Source organism: Xenopus tropicalis, chromosome 3 (genome assembly GCF_000004195.4).
Source record: "Xenopus tropicalis strain Nigerian chromosome 3, UCB_Xtro_10.0, whole genome shotgun sequence".
NCBI lineage: Eukaryota > Metazoa > Chordata > Amphibia > Anura > Pipidae > Xenopus > Xenopus tropicalis.
In genome coordinates, this window is record NC_030679.2 from 131,485,161 (window position 1) to 131,506,787 (window position 21,627).

Consider the following 21,627-nt stretch of genomic DNA (forward strand, 5'->3'; position numbering starts at 1 on the left):
AAAGATCATAGAAATCGGTGTACGTAACTATCTCTGGATGTACACTATTTATTTCATTCAGCTAAGGATTCCAACCTGTAGAGCCGTAGAGCGGTCTTTTTATACTTTGTGACTTGTACTTGTTGCGTGTATGTTTTGCATGTAGCACACAATTGCAGTTTGTGATACCGACTAACGACCTTCCAGTAGGGAAATAATGTACCACAGTTACACAGGGGTTCCCAGATACCATTTAGAGCTACAAATAATTCAGTTATCTGATTCCGAGCTCCATTACCTTGACCGAGTCTGCCATTTCCTTCATTTACTGTTACTCTGTGTATCATTCTGCAGTTTAACTTTGCTTTGCTTTGTTAATCCTATTTTGAGAAAAAAACAAGTTTCCTACTTTTTGATTTTCTACTTTGTTGCTACAGTCGTGTTCCTAAAACCCTAAGTACAAGAATAATATGTATAGCCTGAGGTGATTTAGGTTGCTTTGACTTAATTCCTGCAATATTTATAAATTCTTAGGCACCATTGCTCCACTTATGCCTGTCGTCTTCACTTACCGTATCACTAGACACCTTAATGGAATCACAATATTTAGACGGAGAAGCAGAATCAATAACTTGGTATTGTGAGGAGCATTGTTCCCATTGTAGAGCGACCAAAGGGGACACTGACGATAATGGGTAATAAACAAAAGGAATTCTGGGAATGAATTCCAAACTCCTAAAAAAAATCCCCTGTACATGGGTTTATCCTATAGGCTAAAGTTCACCCACTGGGTTTAAAGCAGTAGCCAGGATAATAGCTGATCAGATTCCCAACTACAGACCGGTTTCGCCTTTCTTGGGGCTCATCATTGTAGTGGAGGGTTTAATGGGTAACACACTGGGTGAAGTCAGTGATTCTCTTTCTCCTTCTAAATAGTGTGATTCACCTATTCTGGCTGATACGCATGTGAACCCCTATGTAAAGATGGTAACACTGCTGGATTATGGGTATCTATGAATGTTGCACAGCCTGGGGTAAGGGGGGACGTGCCGGACATTAGCAGACTGAGCCATAGATTAGCACTACGTCAAAATAAAATGATAAAAACTATAAAAAGTACAGAAAGTTCCCGTCTGTAACAAAGAATACCTGGGGTTAGTCATTTTTTTTACAGACTTCAATGAGCTCTGATGGGAAAAGAAACTTTCTTAATGAGGCTCAAAATCCCTTAAATGCTGTATTTCCCATGCTTCTTAATTAAAAACAGGACCATTGAAATAGCATAGCCAAACATCTTATTCTGCTTGCAGCTTATATATATATATATATATATATATATATATATATATATATATATATATATATATATATATATATATATATATATATATATATATATATATATATATATATATATAGAGCAGAATTTGATCGAGCAATTGCCTTAGTCCAGAGCAACATTATATATCCTAATCAACATTGTACTGGATGGTGCTCCTGTGCAAAATGTGTCATGTTAGGCTTCATTGCTTCATTTTCTCTCTCTATTTATCTGACTATTGAGGTAGGAATCTAGGCAACCCTCTCAAACCAACACCTACATCTCATTTATACATGTGCCACAAGCTAAGACCTTGATTGCTGTGACTACTAGAATTTTGCTATAGAACTTTTTGCATTCTAGATTAGTGTCTTTATAAGAACAAAAATGATTTTCTACAATATTGGTTCTGTTTCTATACGGCAGGAGAAGACTTGCATAAAGGATAATGGTATCACAGAGCACACAATGAAATGATCATAGGATTCTCAATGTGCCAGTAAAATTGGTTTCTTCTGTACAACCTAGAAGAACTGCATCATAAATGTTCTTATACCTTGCAGTTGTCATTTTAGGTCAAGAAAAAAAATCAGTACTATTTCAATGTTTTTTTGTATAGAGAAAGTGCTGATAGTCTGGTAAAAATACAATTTGTCCCTAACCCAAGTCTCTACAGTATATATTATCCTCTGGATATACAATATTATCAACTGTATCTGCATTGGAAATTCACTCAGTGGGAAACCTTTCTTACATACAGGAAGATTTTGTGTAGGTTCCATAGAGCTTAAAGGTTTGTCTGTAAACACCAACTATTAGCAGGATTTGTATATGTTGTAGCCCTAGCACTGCCCTCTCCTAATTGTTTATGATTGGGTCCCTATCTAGCAGAAGGTCTGCCAGATCTTCCATTCACAGCTAGGTTTTGCCAGTGTTCTGTCTGTAGCACCTTATATGAGAGGCCTCAATCCAGCTTGTCTCATTGCATCATATCAACTATTTCCTAAAAAGTCCAGCTAAATAAATCCTAGTTACACTGATCTGGGTGCAGGACTGTGGGTTTGTACGGTTCCTGTACTGTTTGTGTGTTGTAGCAGAAAGAGACAAAAAGATATTTGCCATGAATTTCACAACCAAGAAAGAGTTCTATCTCATTGCGTTTTCCTGCTCTGAGGAAGAGCAACCTTTCCTTTTTATGGGGCTTTTAATGATCTACCTAACGGCTGAGCTTGCAAACATGATGATTATTGTGCTTGTGTGCCTGGTACCCCAACTGCACACCCCCATGTACTTCTTTCTGTGCAACCTGGCAGCCCAGGACATTATTTCTGTCTCTGCCTTCCTGCCCAAGCTGATGGCCATCACAATTACAGGGGACACCAGCATTTCCTTTCCTGGCTGTATAACCCAGGTTTTCCTGTTTGCATTCTGCATTGGTATTGATATCTTCTTATTGGCCACTATGGCTTATGATCGCTACGTGGCTATTTGTATTCCTCTACGTTACTACCTCATCATGAACACAAGAGTGTGCCTCCTGCTGGTGGGAATAGCATGGATTCTGTATATTCCCAATGCAATATGCCTCGCTTTGCTTTTTTCCCGTTTATCATTCTGTAAGTCACGAGAACTGAATCACTTTTTTTGTGACCTTAAAATGCTGCTGGAGATCTCATGTAGTGACACCTCACCTATAAAACAATTCATGTCAGCTCAGAAACCTTTTACCGGGATTCTTCCATTTGTCCTGATCATAACATCCTATGTGTATGTCATAACTACGATCATAAAACTGCGATCCTCAGCCGCTAGACTCAAAGCTTTCTCCAGCTGTTCCTCACATCTGACAGTCGTATTGCTGTTCTGTGGCACCTCTATAGGGATATACATTATGCCACAGTCAGAGAAATTACAGAAACAAGTGAAAGTTCTTTCTTTGCTATATATTGGGGTTGTTCCAATGTTAAACCCATTAGTGTACAGCCTGAGAAACCAACAGGTCAGGTCAGCTGCAAAGATATTACTTGCAAAATATGTACCCGGAACACTGTTATAGTCTGATTCACGACAGGGTGTGGGTTTCATAAGATCCTTTTCATATCTCTATGTTGCAGTTCATCACACTCCTGAGGGTGAAGAAGGAAGGACTTTGTGTGATGAGTCTGAATAGTCTCTTTACAAACGGTACTCAATGGGTTACTTTTGGAAGGTTGAAGTTTAGATATACACTTTACATACTAGATAAAAGGATCATTTCTAATTTTGCAGGTTAGTTTTGCTTCTCTATTTCTCTATAATAAAAATTCTGTATATATAAAAAGGCATAACCATGTGCAATTCCAGCTGGATATAGCAGCCGTATATACTTGTTTTATTCTTTTTATTAATTATTATTAGTGATGAGCGAATCTGTCCCGTTTCGCTTTAGCAAAAATTTGCAAAATGACAGTAACATTTTTGAAACTGAGAGAAATTCTGTGAAACATGTTTGATGCGCGACTTTTTTGTCACACACTTCTGTTTTTGTTGTGTGCGCCCGTTTTGCTTCGACAACGCCCATTTTGACACAACCGCGCCCAATTTGATGCAACCACACCTATTTTGACACAACCACAACTTTTTTGATGCACAACAATTTTTTCCGTGGCTAATTTTTGCTGAAGTTTTGCAAAACAATTAGCTGCAAATCCATACCTGACAAAAAAAATTTGCTCATCACTAATTATTATCATATATAATATATATTATTATTATATTATAACATCTAGTATAACTGACTCTGTATATCAGTGGTCCCCAACCTTTTTTTTGCACCAAGGGCCGCTTTGAATCCATGGACCACGGACTGGGGTGGGGGGTGTTGGGGGTGTTAATCTGCACCTTTTATCTGTGTCTTTATACGTGCGGCACTAACGTCCTCCTCTTTATATGTGCGCACGTTGAACCGTGCCTTCAAAAGCGCGGCGCATTTATTCGCGCATTCATATGGGCAGTCCACTTGAAAGCAGCCCACAGCCTGGCTGTTGGGGATCCGTGCTGTATTCTGGGATAAGATTCATTTAGATCCATTTATTACTCATATTCACTTTAGAAACCATGGTGCTGAATCTTTTCTGGCTGGACAATTGGGCAGAATGTCAGGCAGAGTGGGGTTCAGGAAAGCATGGATAAATGGAGGGGGTCTTAAAGAACTTGCCTGTGTTTTGAAACAGCCTTCAGAGGGACCCATCCCCATAACTCTTATTCTTCATTAGTTTGTCACAGATTTGCTGGTGGAATGCTTGCCAAGGGTTTGGGGTTAGATCCCCTAAAAACCACATGATTGCTTATGGTGTTCAGTAGTATGGCATGGAGGCTTGGGAGACTTGTCCAACTGACAGCCAGCATGGCAGGTTGGCTGGCAAGCATTCCTAAAAAGAGGGGTCTTAGCAAACATTTTGTTTTACAGTGTTGATTAGTTGCTAGCAATCCTTTATTCTTTTTAAATAAAGCTATGGTTATAAAATCCCACATGCATAACCTTGTGTTTATTCATAATGAATCCTGAATGCCAATTTGATTGTAAGACTCCAAATACATATGCTAAGTGTGCAGACACCTTCTGCAGTTTCAGGAGAGAGGTAATTAATGTGCAAAGTGCGGAAAAATGGGGAATTGTGCCTGTTTTTGCACTTTGAACACTGTCTTCCTAACCATAAATGAGCCCCATATTCCCCTGTATGATTTTAATTGGGTAGGCTGGATTCATTTACCAAAGTAGAGGTTCCCAGGGGCTAATGGAAATGGGCTCGGCACACAAGCCTAACACCACTATGTGCAATGCCATGTGTTAGCTAGAGTGGTGCAATGGCCATTGGCCTTGGAACAGTAGAACATAGCAACAGTATATTAACTGGTGTTTAAACTTGAAGTAAAAATGACTTAAACCCTTAACTGCAAGGAGCAACTTGGGAATTTTTCTTTTTACAATACTAAGTTGGCAAACAACCATTTTTTTTGTACCCACATATTGTAAAAACAGCTACATGAATGTAATGTGAGCTAAAACTCCAAAGAATAGTTTAGTCTCCTCCAAAAAAACAAACTTACAACACAGACAAAGATAATACATATAAAGGTAATGTTTATTAAATAACAAATATTCTGATAGCTCCAGAAGTTCTTGCCAGCTTGGGATGAGAATGAATAATTCTGTGAGTATTTCCCAACATACAAAAAGCTGTGTGAGGTGCTTTTCTAAAGGGGGAGCCAAAATCCTCTCCTCTCCTCATCTTCTCTTCCACTATTTTTCTCTTCCCAGCTTTCATTAGACAAGGCAAAGAATTGTATATAAGCTAACTGCACATCGAGCCAGTAGCTCCTTCACAGAAAGAAAATCTGTTCATATCGAAATCTTCGCACTAGATAGCGAAATAGGCAGTATAAACAGGCAAAGTAGATCAGCTCCTGCTGTGCTTCCATAAGGGTGGGTAAGATGAAATCTTCCAGTTCCCCAATGAAGTCGTCCAGTTCAGGTGAGTCTAATGGGATCTCTTGGAAATAAAATGATTTGAATCTTATGTAATGATTAGCGAATCTCTGTATCTTATTCCATAATGTGCTTCTAGTCTTTGCGTTCTGCACTCTAATCTTCTGCCCCATGGATCTCCATTCGGATGTTTTTTCCTGTAGTGACCCTAATGGGTTCTCATTAACAAGACCTGATTCGGGATTAGCTGAATATTTAGCATCATATTCTGGTCTTTGTTTGGTTGAAAAAAGAATAAAAACTGATGTAAGAAATATAATTCTTAGATACATAATGGAAGTGAATTGGAACTGCAGAGAAAGCAAAGAAATTCCTCACTGCTCTGCTGTCCCTTCACATCCCATATGACGAGTGTCCCGGCCCTGCAGCTGTTACACTTGCACTGCTGTGATGACATCACAATGGTAGGGTTTAGTGCCCATGGTAACTGCCATTGTGATGTAATCACACAGTAACTGTAGCACCAAAGAGCTGATCATTTCCACAAGACAAAGTTATATTAAAGGGGCAATGTAGCCTTTGTCCTATAGATGGACCATGTGATAAACAAACCTTTTGCCTATTTGTCTTTAGTAGCCATATTGTACCAAACTAGAACACTTTCAGATTAAAGTTTATTGTCTTTTGTACCAGGATACATAGGAATCTGATTGGTGGGAACAAGCACATCCCAGAGTACAGCATATTGCACATATATTTTGTATAAGTGATTACAAGAATGTTGTATGTACTTGGCTTTACTACAATAGTTACAAAGAATAATCTGTAGGGATTTGTCCCACTCGTTATATTATACAGTGTAACAATGTTTCCAGGTAATTATAGATATAAGAGAGAAGAACTCACTTCTGGTAGGGAGACTGGAAAAATGAGGCAACATTATTTTATTCCCACACATAAAGATTCATGATTGCAATAATTCTGCTAAAATAATTTTCTGTTATCTGATTCACTCAGACCTAACAGGATCATGCAGTAAAACTGGCTGTTACACTGTAGGATTGCTGATTGGCTGTTACATTGTAGGATTGCTGATTGGCTGTTACATTGTAGGATTGCTGATTGGCTCTTACGCTGTAGGATTGCTGATTGGCTGTTACATTGTAGGATTGCTGATTGGCTGTTACACTGTAGGATTGCTGATTGGCTGTTACATTGTAGGATTGCTGATTGGCTGTTACACTGTAGGATTGCTGATTGGCTGTTACATTGTAGGATTGCTGATTGGCTGTTACACTGTAGGATTGCTGATTGGCTGTTACACTGTAGGATTGCTGATTGGCTGTTACACTGTAGGATTGCTGATTGGCTGTTACACTGTAGGATTGCTGATTGGCTGTTACACTGTAGGATTTCTGATTGGCTGTTACATTGTAGGATTGCTGATTGGCTGTTACACTGTAGGATTGCTGATTGGCTGTTACACTGTAGGATTGCTGATTGGCTGTTACACTGTAGGATTGCTGATTGGCTGTTACACTGTAGGATTTCTGATTGGCTTTTACACTGTAGGATTGCTGATTGGCTGTTACACTGTAGGATTGCTGATTGGCTGTTACACTGTAGGATTTCTGATTGGCTGTTACACTGTAGGATTGCTGATTGGCTGTTACACTGTAGGATTTCTGATTGGCTGTTACAGTGTAGGATTGCTGATTGGCTGTTACACTGTAGGATTGCTGATTGGCTGTTACACTGTAGGATTTCTGATTGGCTTTTACACTGTAGGATTGCTGATTGGCTGTTACACTGTAGGATTGCTGATTGGCTGTTACAGTGTAGGATTGCTGATTGGCTGTTACACTGTAGGATTCTAAGATTCTGAACTTATGTTACTTTTGCTTATGTTACTTTAAAAGCCTCCTAGTATATAGGCACCGCCAGACAAGATGGTTGGCTTGCTTACAGTCTCTTACAATGGAAGCTTATCAGCAGAAAAATATGTTAAACATAATTACTCTCAGTTAACCCTCAGCCATAGAGCTGGGACTCTAATGTTCCATTTTGCATTTCCTAGATGCCATTAATGTCATTTCATTTCTCCCTTGCTCACTGTGTCTCCTGTGTATGGGCATCACCTGCCTCCATTATGGCACATAAATAGGATTTTGGGATGTTGCAAAACCTGCCTGCTTTCTTTGATTATGAATTCCAAGACTGAAGGAAAGACAATTTATAGATTTTATATAGTGTAAGAAAAGTTTATTTGTCACAGAAAATAATTTGGAATTATTTTGTAGGGTTACGAGTCTCCTTTAAAGGAGAAGGAAAGGCATTTTGGGATTTTATTGGCAATATAGTTGCCACAATAGTGCAAGCTAGAATGCTATATTTATTCTGCAGAAAGCTTTACCATACCTGAGTTACAGCCCTAGAAGCTGCTTCTGTTTGTTAAAGATAGCAGCTGCCATTTTAGCTTGGTCTTAGTAGGTTCCGTGCTGCAGCTTTGGCTGCTGGTAGTTCAGATTACACAGCACAGTTGGGAGGGGGAGTGAGAGATTATGGGAGGGGGAGAGAGCAGTAGGGAGGGGGGGAGAGGAGCAAACTGAGCAGACTCATGGCTTCTACATGATCTCAACAAGTTTTAGCTCACAAATTGCTGGATTCAGATTCAGAAATTTTGAAAAATTGCAACTTTTTTTTGTGTCTTTTAGTGCTAAAAAATCCAAATCTGGAAAAAAAATCTGACTTTTAGCAAATGGCCCCCTTAGACTCATGCATGTTCAATAAAATAAGTCATCTCTAGGAAGGGGTAAGTAAGATGATTAAGGATATTTTTAAAACAAGAAAACCTCAGCGAGTTGTAATATGGGTTAAACAATTGTGTTTTTGACTGAGAGTTTTAGCCGACTACATCCCAAACACTGATACGTCCTTCTTACTATTGGTCAATCATGCTTTGGCCCAGCTACTATTTCTAATCACAGTTTTCTATATCCTTGAGCAAAGTAGAACATGATAAGACATTTGTATGATTTGTTGCATAATTCATGTCATTTCTAGTCCCTCGTGAAATTTAAGCTCCAACTCAGAAACTGTCAGTGGTTACTCAGCCCCAACCCAGCCTGGTGTTCAGAGCTTGGAAATGTGATAAAGAGCCCAACAATCACAAGGCTCCTTTGTAATTCTAAGCAACCTGTTCCTACAGCCCTAAATATAATATTTATAGCTTAAGGCAGAGATCCCCAACCTTTATACCCTTGAGCCACATTAACATAGAAAATGTGTTGGGGAGAACACAAGCATGAAAAAGTTTCCTGGGGGTGCCAATAAGAGCTATAATTGGCTATTTGATAGCCCCTATGTGGACTAGCAGCCTGCAGAAGGCTCTGTTTGGTTTTTATGCAACCAAAACTTGCCTCCAAGCAAGGAATTCAAAAATAAGCACCTGCTTTGAGGCCACTGGGAGCAACATCCAAAGGGTTGGGGAGCAGCATGTTGTTCCTGAGCCAATGGTTGGGGAATAGCCACTGGCTTAAGGTGATATATGGTTCTTTGAGTTCATTCCTGCAATATTCTTAGGCATCATTCCTCCACCAGTACCTGCTGCCTTTACTTTGTAGTGGTAGAATAAGAATCTAGTGTGTTACCCATTATAGTTTTTTCTTCTCCCATTCCATTAAGTGTCCAGTAATCTACATAGTTTGATTCAGTTATGAATCATGTGGACCCCTAAGTGAAGAGGATAAGACTGCTGGATTAAGGGTATCTATGAATGTTGCACAGCTTGGGGTAAGGGGGGATGTGCCGGACATTAGCAGACTGAGCCATAGATTAGTGCATCATATTTGGTTGCCTGTAATATTTACCATTGAATAGTGATGAATCATCCACAAAATGTCACCATGGAAAATTTGCGTTCATATTTTGCGAACTTTTCGCCAGTTTGCAAACTTTTCAGAAGTTTCACTAATTTTCCTGCAAAATGAAACTGGACAGATTCGCACATCACTACCATTGAATTGAGAGAAATACTTTCTGTAGTACTAACAGGCCACTTACACTGAGGTCAGTATTAGCCCAGGGGCTCCCTTTATAAACTGCTGGGCCTCGCCCCTAGATTTTTGCCTCCAAAGCTTGGGCACATGCACGTGCACTGGGGCAGCCAGCCAATCAGATCCCTCCCCAGTCTGTAGCTAGGCTGGATGATGTCACAGACTGAGAAACAGGGGACAGAGTTCTCTGATCCCCTACATATGTTACTATTCTAACCCATTAATTCTGCCATTGAGCATTCATACATTTTCCTTATATACAGTATTAGGACAAAAGTGAAAAAATAATCACAATATTAGTTATTTGTTAGGTTGTTTTTTAGTGCAAAAGGACTGTGCAGAATACAATGACAAAGCTATATTGTATGATTCCCTTCTGTAACAAAGAGCACCTGGGGGCTGTGGTTATTTACAGACTTCAGTTAGTTCCTTTGGGATGAGATATTTGCTTAATCAGGGTTTGAAAGCCTTTAAATGCTGTATTTCCCACTTGCAAAGGGATAGTGAAACATCATATTCTGCTTGTGGCTTAAATATCTACATTAGAAGCAGATTTATGGACTAACTGGCCCCGTTCAACATTGTACTGGATGGTGCTCGTCATTTCATGCTGAGCTATAATGCACGTTGCATGGCTTTCTCTCTCTGTTTATCTGACTATTGAGGTATAACTCTAAGCAAACCCCTCCAACTTCAAACTTATTAACAACATTTCATTTATACTCCACAAGCTTAAGACCTTGATTATTGTGACTACTATAGAGCTTTGTTTTTTTTCCACAATGAATTCTACATTAGTGTCTTTTGTAATTATAAAAATGTATAATTTTTGTTTGAGTGTGTACTCATTGGTTTACTTCAATTTTCCTATAAACATATATGTATAAATCAACCAGTGTGCAGCCAGCAAAGAGAAATAATAAGCTACAATATCGGTTCTGTTGTCAGGGCTGGAGAAGACTTGGATAAAGAATAATGCTATCAAAGCACAATTAGAATTATTAAGAATTATTTGTTTTTTTTTTACTATTTCATTTTTATTGTACAAACAAAGTGGTAATAGTCTGGTAAAAATACCATTTTGATCCATCACGTTAATTGGGTGCTTTACTGGAAATTCATTAAGTGAGAGAATTGTTTCCTTCCGTTTACACCTAGGACTATATTTAATTCCTTGAGAACATTTTTAATGGGTTATCGTATAAAAACTTATGAGCAAGATTCTCCTAATCCAGTTCTAGTTTTTTTCCTATAGACTTCAATACAGTTTCTTGTGATAAACTGTGAGATAACTTTTTTGAATTGCATCTGGCTCTATGGGAAAATCTGGGACTGAATTAGGAGTTAAGCCTTTCTTATCAAATTGAATCTGGCCCTTATGTGAAAGTGCCCAGTCCAGTTTGTCTCATTGTATGATCAGCTGGTTCCCAACAAGTCCAGCTGCACAGCTCCTAGCTACTCTGATCTGGGTGCAGTACTGTTTGTTTTTGTAAGGTTCCAGTATTTTTCCTTTCTATCCGAAACTAACAAAGAAAGAAATTTGCCATGAATTCAACAACTCAAAAAGATTTCCATCTCTTGGCATTTTCCCTCTTTGTGGAAGATCAGCCTTTACTTTTTATGGGGCTTTTGATTATCTACCTAACTGCTGTGCTTGGAAACATGATGATTATTGTGCTTGTGTGCCTGGTACCCCAACTGCACACCCCCATGTACTTCTTTCTGTGCAACCTGGCAGCCCAGGACATTATCTTTGTATCTGCCTTCCTGCCCAAGCTGATGGCCATCACAATTACAGGAGACACCAGCATTTCCTTTCCCAGCTGTATAATACAGATGTTCCTGTTTGCATTGTGCATTGGTACAGACATATTTTTATTGACCACTATGGCTTATGATCGCTACGTGGCTATTTGTATTCCTCTACGTTACTGCCTCATCATGAATGCAAGAGTGTGCCTCCTGCTGGTGGGAATAGCATGGATTCTGTATATTCCCAATGCAATGTGCTACTCTTTGCTTTTTTCCCGTTTATCATTCTGTAAGTCACGAAAACTGAATCACTTTTTTTGTGAACCTAAAATACTGCTGGAGATCTCATGTAGTGACACCTCACATATAAAACAACTGATGTTGGTTGAAATACCATTCGTAGGGATTCTTCCATTTGTTCTGATCATAACATCCTACGTGTACATCATAGCTACGATCATAAAATTGCGATCCTCAACCGCTAGACTCAAGGCTTTCTCCAGCTGTTCCTCACATCTGACAGTCGTGTTGCTGTTATTTGGCACCTCTATAGGGATTTATATTAGGCCAGACTCAGAGAATTATCAAGAACAAGAGAAATTTCTTTCTTTGCTATATACTGGTGTTGTTCCAATGGTAAATCCATTAGTGTACAGCCTGAGAAACCAACAGGTTTGGTCAGCTACAAAGATATTACTTGCAAAATATGTACCTGGAACGCCATTATAGCATCTGATTCTAGCTGTTTTCACAATAGGGTATGGGTTTCATAATATCCTGTTCTCTTCTCTTTGTCAGTTTCACTATGTTACAGTAAAGATGGAATTACTATGTGTGATGAATAGTTAGGGCCAGGTTTAAAAAATGATCTATAAGTTTCACCAAGATGGGGCTGTTGGAGATCACAGGCAGCCTAGCATATATGTGCAGGGGAGAAATTATCTAAACCTTCCATTAGTCTATTAGAGCTGGAAAGGATTAGTAATCCCCCATCAAGCCATATCCTGGGAACACTGGGAGTTTCCCATAGACCAGCAGTGTTAGTTCCCCAGGGGGGAGAATGCAGTGGTTTAGCCTCTTTGATCTGCACAATGTGGATGGGGTGAATGGCAATAACGCATGTTTGGCAGAAAAACTCAGTAGGAGATATAAGACATATAAGGTATAACAAGCTTTTTTTAAAGGCTACTTCCTGTAATAGATCAGTGTAGGGGTGAGCTATAGAAGCAACCAGAGGCACAATGAAATGTTCATAGGATTTTGGATGTGCCATATGCCTTAGTAAAGTCTGTTTCATGGGGACAAGGCTGTAACCTTGGCAATGTGCTGGTATTATTGTGCATACTGGAGTTAGTATCAGTGATCATCATCAATGCTATTTGCCTGCAGAATCTACTATTTGCCGAAATATCGGAACTTGTTGTTTATATACAGTATGTTTTATTTGTACTGCAGATTGTATGTACTTGCTTAGTGGCTGCTTACAGAATGGCTAAAAAAAATTATAGTTATTGGGTATCAAATCTACTTCATCCTAGTGGATGCCAACAAAATGTCTTAGTCAGTAGGGTCCCAACTATGGTCATTTGTATCTAAAGGCCTTTAACATTTTTGCACTTGATGAAGACCCCTTTACAGTTTGAAAGGTGTAGGGATTATGCTCATTATGTATTTTGACTTTTGACCAAAAAATAGCCTTCTTTTTTGATTCATTGTGTGTGCAGTCCCTATTGGATTATTCCATCTTATTCTGCCTTGTATTGTGCCATTTATATTCTATATATACAGTATAGTGTGCCATTTATATTCTATATATACAGTATAGTGTGCCATTTATATTCTATATATACAGTATAGTGTGCCATTTATATTCTATAAATACAGTATAGTGTGCCATTTATATTCTATATATACAGTATAGGGAGACATTTATATTCTATATATACAGTATAGTGTGCCATTTATATTCTATATATACAGTATAGTGTGCCATTTATATTCTATATATACAGTATAGTGTGCCATTTATATTCTATATATACAGTATAGGGAGACATTTATATTCTATATATACAGTATAGTGTGCCATTTATAGTCTATATATACAGTATAGTGTGCCATTTATATTCTATAAATACAGTATAGTGTGCCATTTATATTCTATATATACAGTATAGGGAGACATTTATATTCTATATATACAGTATAGTGTGCCATTTATATTCTATATATACAGTATAGTGTGCCATTTATATTCTATATATACAGTATAGGGAGACATTTATATTCTATATATACAGTATAGGGAGACATTTATATTCTATATATACAGTATAGTGTGCCATTTATATTCTATATATACAGTATAGGGAGACATTTATATTCTATATATACAGTATAGTGTGCCATTTATATTCTATATATACAGTATAGGGAGACATTTATATTCTATATATACAGTATAGTGTGCCATTTATATTCTATATATACAGTATAGTGTGCCATTTATATTCTATATATACAATACAGTGTGCCATTTATATTCTATATATACAGTATAGTGTGCCATTTATATTCTATATATACAGTATAGTGTGCCATTTATATTCTATATATACAGTATAGTGTGCCATTTATACTCTATATATACAGTATAGTGGGACATTTATATTCTATATATACAGTATATAGTGAGTGGGCCCCTAAGCTCAGGTAAGTGACAGCAGCACAGAGCTTACTGTATGCTGTTAATAAGCAGAAAAGAAGATGGGGAGCTATTGGGGACAGTTTCACAGATCTTTACTACTAAAGAGCCTTTAGTTTCCTACAAATAGACAATCAGCTAAATAACAGAGGTCCCCTAAAGCTGTTGGGTATCAGTGGTTCATTAATAGTTTTTTTTTTTATTAACAATATTCTTTATATTCTTTTATACCACCTTCCATACAGGTAGGTTCCCACCCCTATACTCAATAGGAGCCCTAATTTCTGGGAAGACTTTGTGGGGATATTTACTGTACTCCTTTATAACCATTGCCATTGATTTTTTAAATTGATGTATATTGCAAAGTTGCTTGAAATTGTGTTTATTAAGTGTCTGTATAAAGTGAGAATAAATATTAAAGCTATGCAATTTAATTGCAATTGTGTTTTTGACTGAGAGTTTTAACCGACTACATCCCAAACACTGATACGTCCTTCTTACTATTGGTCAATCATGCTTTGGCCCAGCTACTATTTCTAATCACAGTTTTCTATATCCTTGAGCAAAGTAGAACATGATAAGACATTTGTATGATTTGTTGCATAATTCATGTCATTTCTAGTCCCTCGTGAAATTTAAGCTCCAACTCAGAAACTCAGTGGTTACTCAGCCCCAACCCAGCCTGGTGTTCAGCCCAGCCTGGTGCTCCTTTGTAATTCTAAGCAACCTGTTCCTACAGCCCTAAATATAATATTTATAGCTTAAGGCAGGGATCCCCAACCTTTATACCCTTGAGCCACATTAACATAGAAAATGTGTTGGGGAGAACACAAGCATGAAAAAGTTTCCTGGGGGTGCCAATAAGAGCTATAATTGCCTATTTGATAGCCCCTATGGGGACTAGCAGCCTGCAGAAGGCTGTTTGGTTTTTATGCAACCAAAACTTGCCCCAAGCCAGGAATTCAAAAATAAGCACCTGCTTTGAGGCCACTGGGAGCAACATCCAAGGGGTTGGGGAGCAACATGTTGTTCCTGAGCCACTGGTTGGGGAATAGCCACTGGCTTAAGGTGATATATGGTTCTTTGAGTTCATTCCTGCAATATTCTTAGGCATCATTCCTCCACCAGTACCTGTTGCCTTTACTTTGTAGTGGTAGAATAAGAGTCTAGTGTGTTACCCATTATAGTTTTTTCTTCTCCCATTCCATTAAGTGTCCAGTAATCTACTTAGTTTGATTCAGTTATGAATCATGTGGACCCCTAAGTGAAGATGATAAGACTGCTGGATTAAGGGTATCTATGATGTTGCACAGCTTGGGGTAAGGGGGGATGTGCCGGACATTAGCATTAATTTTCCTGCAAAATGAAACGGGACAGATTCGCACACCACTACCATTGAATTGAGAGAAATACTTTCTGTAGTACTAACAGGCCACTTACACTGAGGTCAGTATTAGCCCAGGGGCTCCCTTTATAAACTGCTGGGCCTCGCCCCTAGATTTTTGGCTCCAAAGCTTGGGCACATGCACGTGCACTGGGGCAGCCAGCCAATCAGATCCCTCCCCAGTCTGTAGCTAGGCTGGATGATGTCACAGACTGAGAAACAGGGGACAGAGTTCTCTGATCCCCTACATATGTTACTATTCCAACCCATGAATTCTGCCATTGAGCATTCATACATTTTCCTTATATACAGTATTAGGACAAAAGTGAAAAAAAAAATCATAATATTAGTTATCTGTTAGGTTGTTTTTTAGTGCAAAAGGACTGTGCAGAATACAATGAAAAAGCTATATTGTATGATTTTGTTCTGTAACAAAGAGCACCTGGGGGCTGTGGTTATTTACAGACTTCAGTTAGTTCCTTTGGGATGAGATATTTGCTTAATCAGAGTTTGAAAACCTTTAAATGCTGTATTTCCCACTTGCAAAAGGATAGTGAAACATCATATTCTGCTTGTGGCTTAAATATCTACATTAGAAGCAGATTTATGGACTAACTGGCCCCGTTCAACATTGTACTGGATGGTGCTCGTCATTTCATGCTGAGCTATAATGCACGTTGCATGGCTTTCTCTCTCTGTTTATCTGACTATTGAGGTATAACTCTAAGCAAACCCCTCCAACTTCAAACTTATTAACAACATTTCATTTATACACCACAAGCTTAAGACCTTGATTGTTGTGACTACTATAGAGCTTTGTATTTTTTACACAATGAATTCTACATTTAGTGTCTTTTGTAAATATAAAAATGTATAATTTTAGTTTGAGTGTGTACTCATTGGTTTATTTCAATTTTCCTATAAACATATATGTATAAATCAACCAGTGTGCAGCCAGCAAAGAGAAATAATAAGCTACAATATCGGTTCTGTTGTCAGGGCTGGAGAAGACTTGTGTAAACAATAATGCTATCAAAGCACAATTAGAATTATTTTAGTTTTTTTTTCATTTTTATTGTACAAACAAAGTGGTAATATAAATGTAAAAATACCATTTTGATCCATCACATTAACATGATGCTTTAAAAACAATCCACCCGTGCAAGTATTTACTGTATCTGCACTGGAAATTCATTGAGAATTGTTTACACCTAGGACTATATTTAATTCCTTGAGAACATGTTTAATGGGTTATCATATAAAAACTTATGAGCAAGATTCTCCCAATCCAGTTCTAGTTTTTTTCCTATAGACTTCAATACAGTTTCTTGTGATAAACTGTGAGATAACTTTTTTGAATTGCATCTGGCTCTATGGGAAAATCTGGGACTGAATTAGGAGTTAAGCCTTTCTTATCAAATTGAATCTGGCCCTTATGTGAAAGTGCCCAGTCCAGTTTGTCTCATTGTATGATCAGCTGGTTCCCAACAAGTCCAGCTGCACAGCTCTTAGCTACTCTGATCTGGGTGCGGTACTGTTTGTTTTTGTAAGGTTCCAGTATTTTTCCTTTCTATCCGAAACTGACAAAGAGAGAAATTTGCCATGAATTCAACAAGTCAGAAGGATTTCCATCTCTTGGCATTTTCCCTCTTTGTGGAAGATCAACCTTTGCTTTTTATGGGGCTTTTGATTATCTACCTACTGGCTTTGTTTGGAAACTTGCTGATTATTGTGCTTGTGTGCCTGGTACCCCAACTGCACACCCCCATGTACTTCTTTCTGTGCAACCTGGCAGCCCAGGACATTATCTCTGTCTCTGCCTTCCTGCCCAAGCTGATGGCCATCACAATTACAGGGGACACCAGCATTTCCTTTCCCAGCTGTATAACCCAGATTTTTTTGTTCGCATTCTGCACTGATACAGATTTTTTCTTACTGGCTACAATGGCTTATGATCGCTATGTGGCTATTTGTATTCCTCTACGTTACTACCTCATCATGAATGCAAGAGTGTGCCTCCTGCTGGTGGCAATAGCATGGATTCTGTATATTCCCAATTCATTGTGCTATTCTTTGCTTTTTTCCTATTTATCATTCTGTAAGTCACGGGAACTGAATCATTTTTTTTGTGAACCTAAAATACTGCTGGAGATCTCATGTAGTGACACCTCACATATAAAACAACTGATGTTGGTTGAAATACCATTCGTAGGGATTCTTCCATTTGTTCTGATCTTAACATCCTACGTGTACATCATAGCTACGATCATAAAACTGCGATCCTCAGCCGCTAGACTCAAGGCTTTCTCCAGCTGTTCCTCACATCTGACAGTCGTATTGCTGTTCTGTGGCACCTCTATAGGGATTTACATTAAGCCAGACTCAGAGAATTCTCAAGAACAAGAGAAATTTCTTTCTTTGTTATATATTGGTTTTGTTCCACTGTTAAACCCATTAGTGTACAGCCTGAGAAACCAACAGGTCAGGTCAGCTGCAAAGATATTACTTTCAAAATATGTACCTGGAACGCAGTTATAGTCTGATTCTAGCCGTTTTCCCAATGGGTTTCATAAGATCCTGTTCTCTTCTTTGGCAATTCACCCCACTATGTGACAGTAAAGATGGAAGTACTATGTGTGATGAATAGTCTCTGGTACTCTGTTACTCATTAGATTACTTTGTACAAATGGGAGGTTGCAGTTTATATACCCATTCTGTCTATTGTATTGTAGTTCCTTCTTTTAAGTCCTACACAGGGGAGGTTTCAGTTGATAAAAACTAGATATTGAGGCAGAACAAGCAATACCTGACATATGGGTCCTTGACCCAAAATATACTAATTGTGACCTTGGGCCAGGTTTAAAAAAGATCTATAAGATGGGGCTGTTGGAGACCACAGGCAGCCTTGCATATATGTGCAGGGGAGAAATGATGTAAACCTTCATTAGTCTATTAGAGTTGGAAACGATTAGTACTCCCCCATCAAGCCATATCCTGGGAACACTGGGAGTTTCCCATAGACCAGCGGTGTTAAGTCAGTTCCCCAGGGGGGAGGATGCAGTGGTTTAGCCTCTTTGATCTACACAATCTGGATGGGGTGAATGGCAATAAAGCATATTTGGCAGGAAAACTCAGTAGGAGATATAAGACCTATAAGGTATAACAAGCTTTTTTTAAAGGCTACTTCCTGTAATAGATCAATGTAGAGGTGAGCTATAGGGTTAGGGTCATTAGAAGCAACCAGAGACACAATGAAATGTTCATAGGATTCAGGATGTGCCTTATGTATGTATGTATGTATGTATATCTTCATTTATAAAGCGCTACTTATGTACGCAGCACTGTACAGTAGAATACATTAATACAAACAGGGGGTTATTAAGATAATAATAGATAAATACAAAGTATAACAATAAATACAAGGTACAGTTGCAATAAGTTAAGTCAAAGTGACAAGAGGATGGAGGTCTCTGCTCCGTAGAGCTTACAAACTAGATAGCCTTAGTAAAGTCTGTTTCATGGGGACAAGGCTGTAACCTTGGCAATGTGCTGGTATTATTGTGCATACTGGAGTCAGTATCAGTGATCATCATCAATGCTATTTGCCTGCAGAATCTACTATTTATATACAGTATGTTCTATTTGTACTGCAGATTGTATGTACAGGCATCGGACCCCTTATCCGGAAACCCATTATCCAGAAAGTACCAAATTACGGAAAGGCCATCTCCCATAGACTCCATTTTAAACAAATAATTCACATTTTTAAAAATGGTTTCCTTTTTCTCTGTAATAATAAAACAGTACCTGTACTTGATCCCAACTAAGATATAATTACCCCTTATTGGGGGCAGAACAGCCCTATTGGGTTTATTTAATGGTTAAATGATTCCCTTTTCTCTGTAATAATAAAACAGTACCTGTACTTGATCCCAACTAAGATATAATTACCCCTTATTGGGGGCAGAACAATCCTATTGGGTTTATTTAATGGTTAAATGATTCCCTTTTCTCTGTAATAATAAAACAGTACCTGTACTTGATCCCAACTAAGATATAATTACCCCTTATTGGGGGCAGAACAATCCTATTGGGTTTATTTAATGGTTAAATGATTCCCTTTTCTCTGTAATAATAAAACAGTACCTGTACTTGATCCCAACTAAGATATAATTACCCCTTATTGGGGGCAAAACAGCCCTATTGGGGTTATTTAATGGTTAAATGATTCCCTTTTCTCTGTAATAATAAAACAGTATCTGTACTTGATCCCAACTAAGATATAATTACCCCTTATTGGGGGCAAAACAGCCCTATTGGGGTTATTTAATGGTTAAATGATTCCCTTTTCTCTGTAATAATAAAACAGTACCTGTACTTGATCCCAACTAAGATATAATTACCCCTTATTGGGGGCAGAACAGCCCTATTGGGTTTATTTAATGGTTAAATGATTCCCTTTTCTCTGTAATAATAAAACAGTACCTGTACTTGATCCCAACTAAGATATAATTAATCCTTACTGGAGCCAAAACAATCCTATTGAGATTAATTACTATTTAAATAATTTTAGTAGCAGACTTAAGGTAGGAGATTCAAATTACGGAAAGATCCCTTATATGGAAAACCCCAGGTCCCAAGCATTCTGGATAACGAGTCCCATACCTGTACTTGCTTAGTGGCTGCCTACAGAATGGCTAAAAAAATTGACAGTTATTGGGTATCAAATGTACTTCATCCTAGTGGATACCAACAAAATGTCAGTCAGTAGCGTCCCAAGGGTCCCCTAAAGGTTTGTTGCACAAAGATGTTGGGTGTCAGTGGTTCATTAACAGTTTGTATTTTATTAACAATATTCTTTTATACCACTATCCATACAGGTAGTCTCCCACCCCTCTACTCAGTAGGAGCTCTAATTTCTGGAAAGACTTTGTGGGAATATTTACTGTACTCCTTTATAACCATTACCATTGATTAGAGTTTTTAAATTGATGTATATTGCAAAGTTGCTTGAAATTGTGTTTACTTTTCAAAAAGCTCAAGTTGTGTTTGGTTGGAGTTCCCCTTTACGAATGTAATAGCTGTATTTTATTAACTCCCCTATAATGGATGAGGTGCATCTCTGTGTATCTGACTAGGAGCACTCTATTTATAAAGACAAGTGTGTGTGTATAAAGTGAGAATAAATATTAAAGCTATGCAATTTAATACAAAGTTGGATGAGGCCGCTGCCATAAAGAGCTTACGATCTATGAAGTAGAAAGAGACCTTATCAAAATTAAATGGATAAAAAGTCAATTGTATGATTCCCTAACAAGAAATACCTAGGGGTAGTCATTAATTACAGACAGCTCTTTCGGGATTAGAGACTGCTTTACAGAAAACCTTTAAATACTTTATTTTCCATGCTGCTTTAATGAACACAGGACAACTTGGAAAAGTATAAGAAGCATCAGTTTCTCGTAATCTGCAATGTCTGGCTTTTTACTTACAGGTGAAATATATTGGTGCACCTCTTGTATCTCCCTTTCTCTCTTATCTACGTGCCTGCCTAGCTACTACTTGTTAGCAGATGTTATTGTAGAATTTCTAACTGTATAACATGCTGCCATGCAATGAGCCATAATGATGTACCAGTTCAGGTATTTACTGTATATCCGACGTCAATATAAGATGATGCAGACGACATTCTTTGTGAATGCAAAAACACAGGAAGGGTTTCTTTACTGTAAGGGCAGAGAAATTCCCTATCACGAGGGGTGACTGATTCTTTGCTAAGGATTTGGGACTGAATTCTAGACTGTACCAACTCAGAGGAGACTATTCCATTGATCTTGACCGAAGGCAGGACATCACCTAGTTCTCATAACAACAGCTAAATAGGAGCTAGATCTGGCACCAGTAGTAATTCTGTGTATATATAAGGTTCCAGTACATGTCTTCTTTCTGACCTAAGGTAACGCA

General features: G+C 38.1%; 1 protein-coding gene across 1 annotated transcript; it reads left to right on the plus strand.

Moving 5' to 3' along the window:
• The first annotated feature begins 17,143 nt into the window (after window positions 1–17,143).
• Window positions 17,144–18,518, plus strand: or2t4 (olfactory receptor family 2 subfamily T member 4). Its single transcript, XM_002932767.2, has one exon. The coding sequence runs from the start codon at window positions 17,266–17,268 to the stop codon at window positions 18,199–18,201; it is 936 nt and encodes a 311-aa protein (XP_002932813.1). The 5' UTR covers window positions 17,144–17,265; the 3' UTR covers window positions 18,202–18,518.
• The last annotated feature ends 3,109 nt before the right edge of the window (window positions 18,519–21,627 follow it).

Excerpts from the sequence above, each read along its gene's own strand:
- or2t4 (XM_002932767.2), top strand. The coding sequence starts at position 17,266 with ATGAATTCAACAAGTCAGAAGGATTTCCATCTCTTGGCATTTTCCCTC.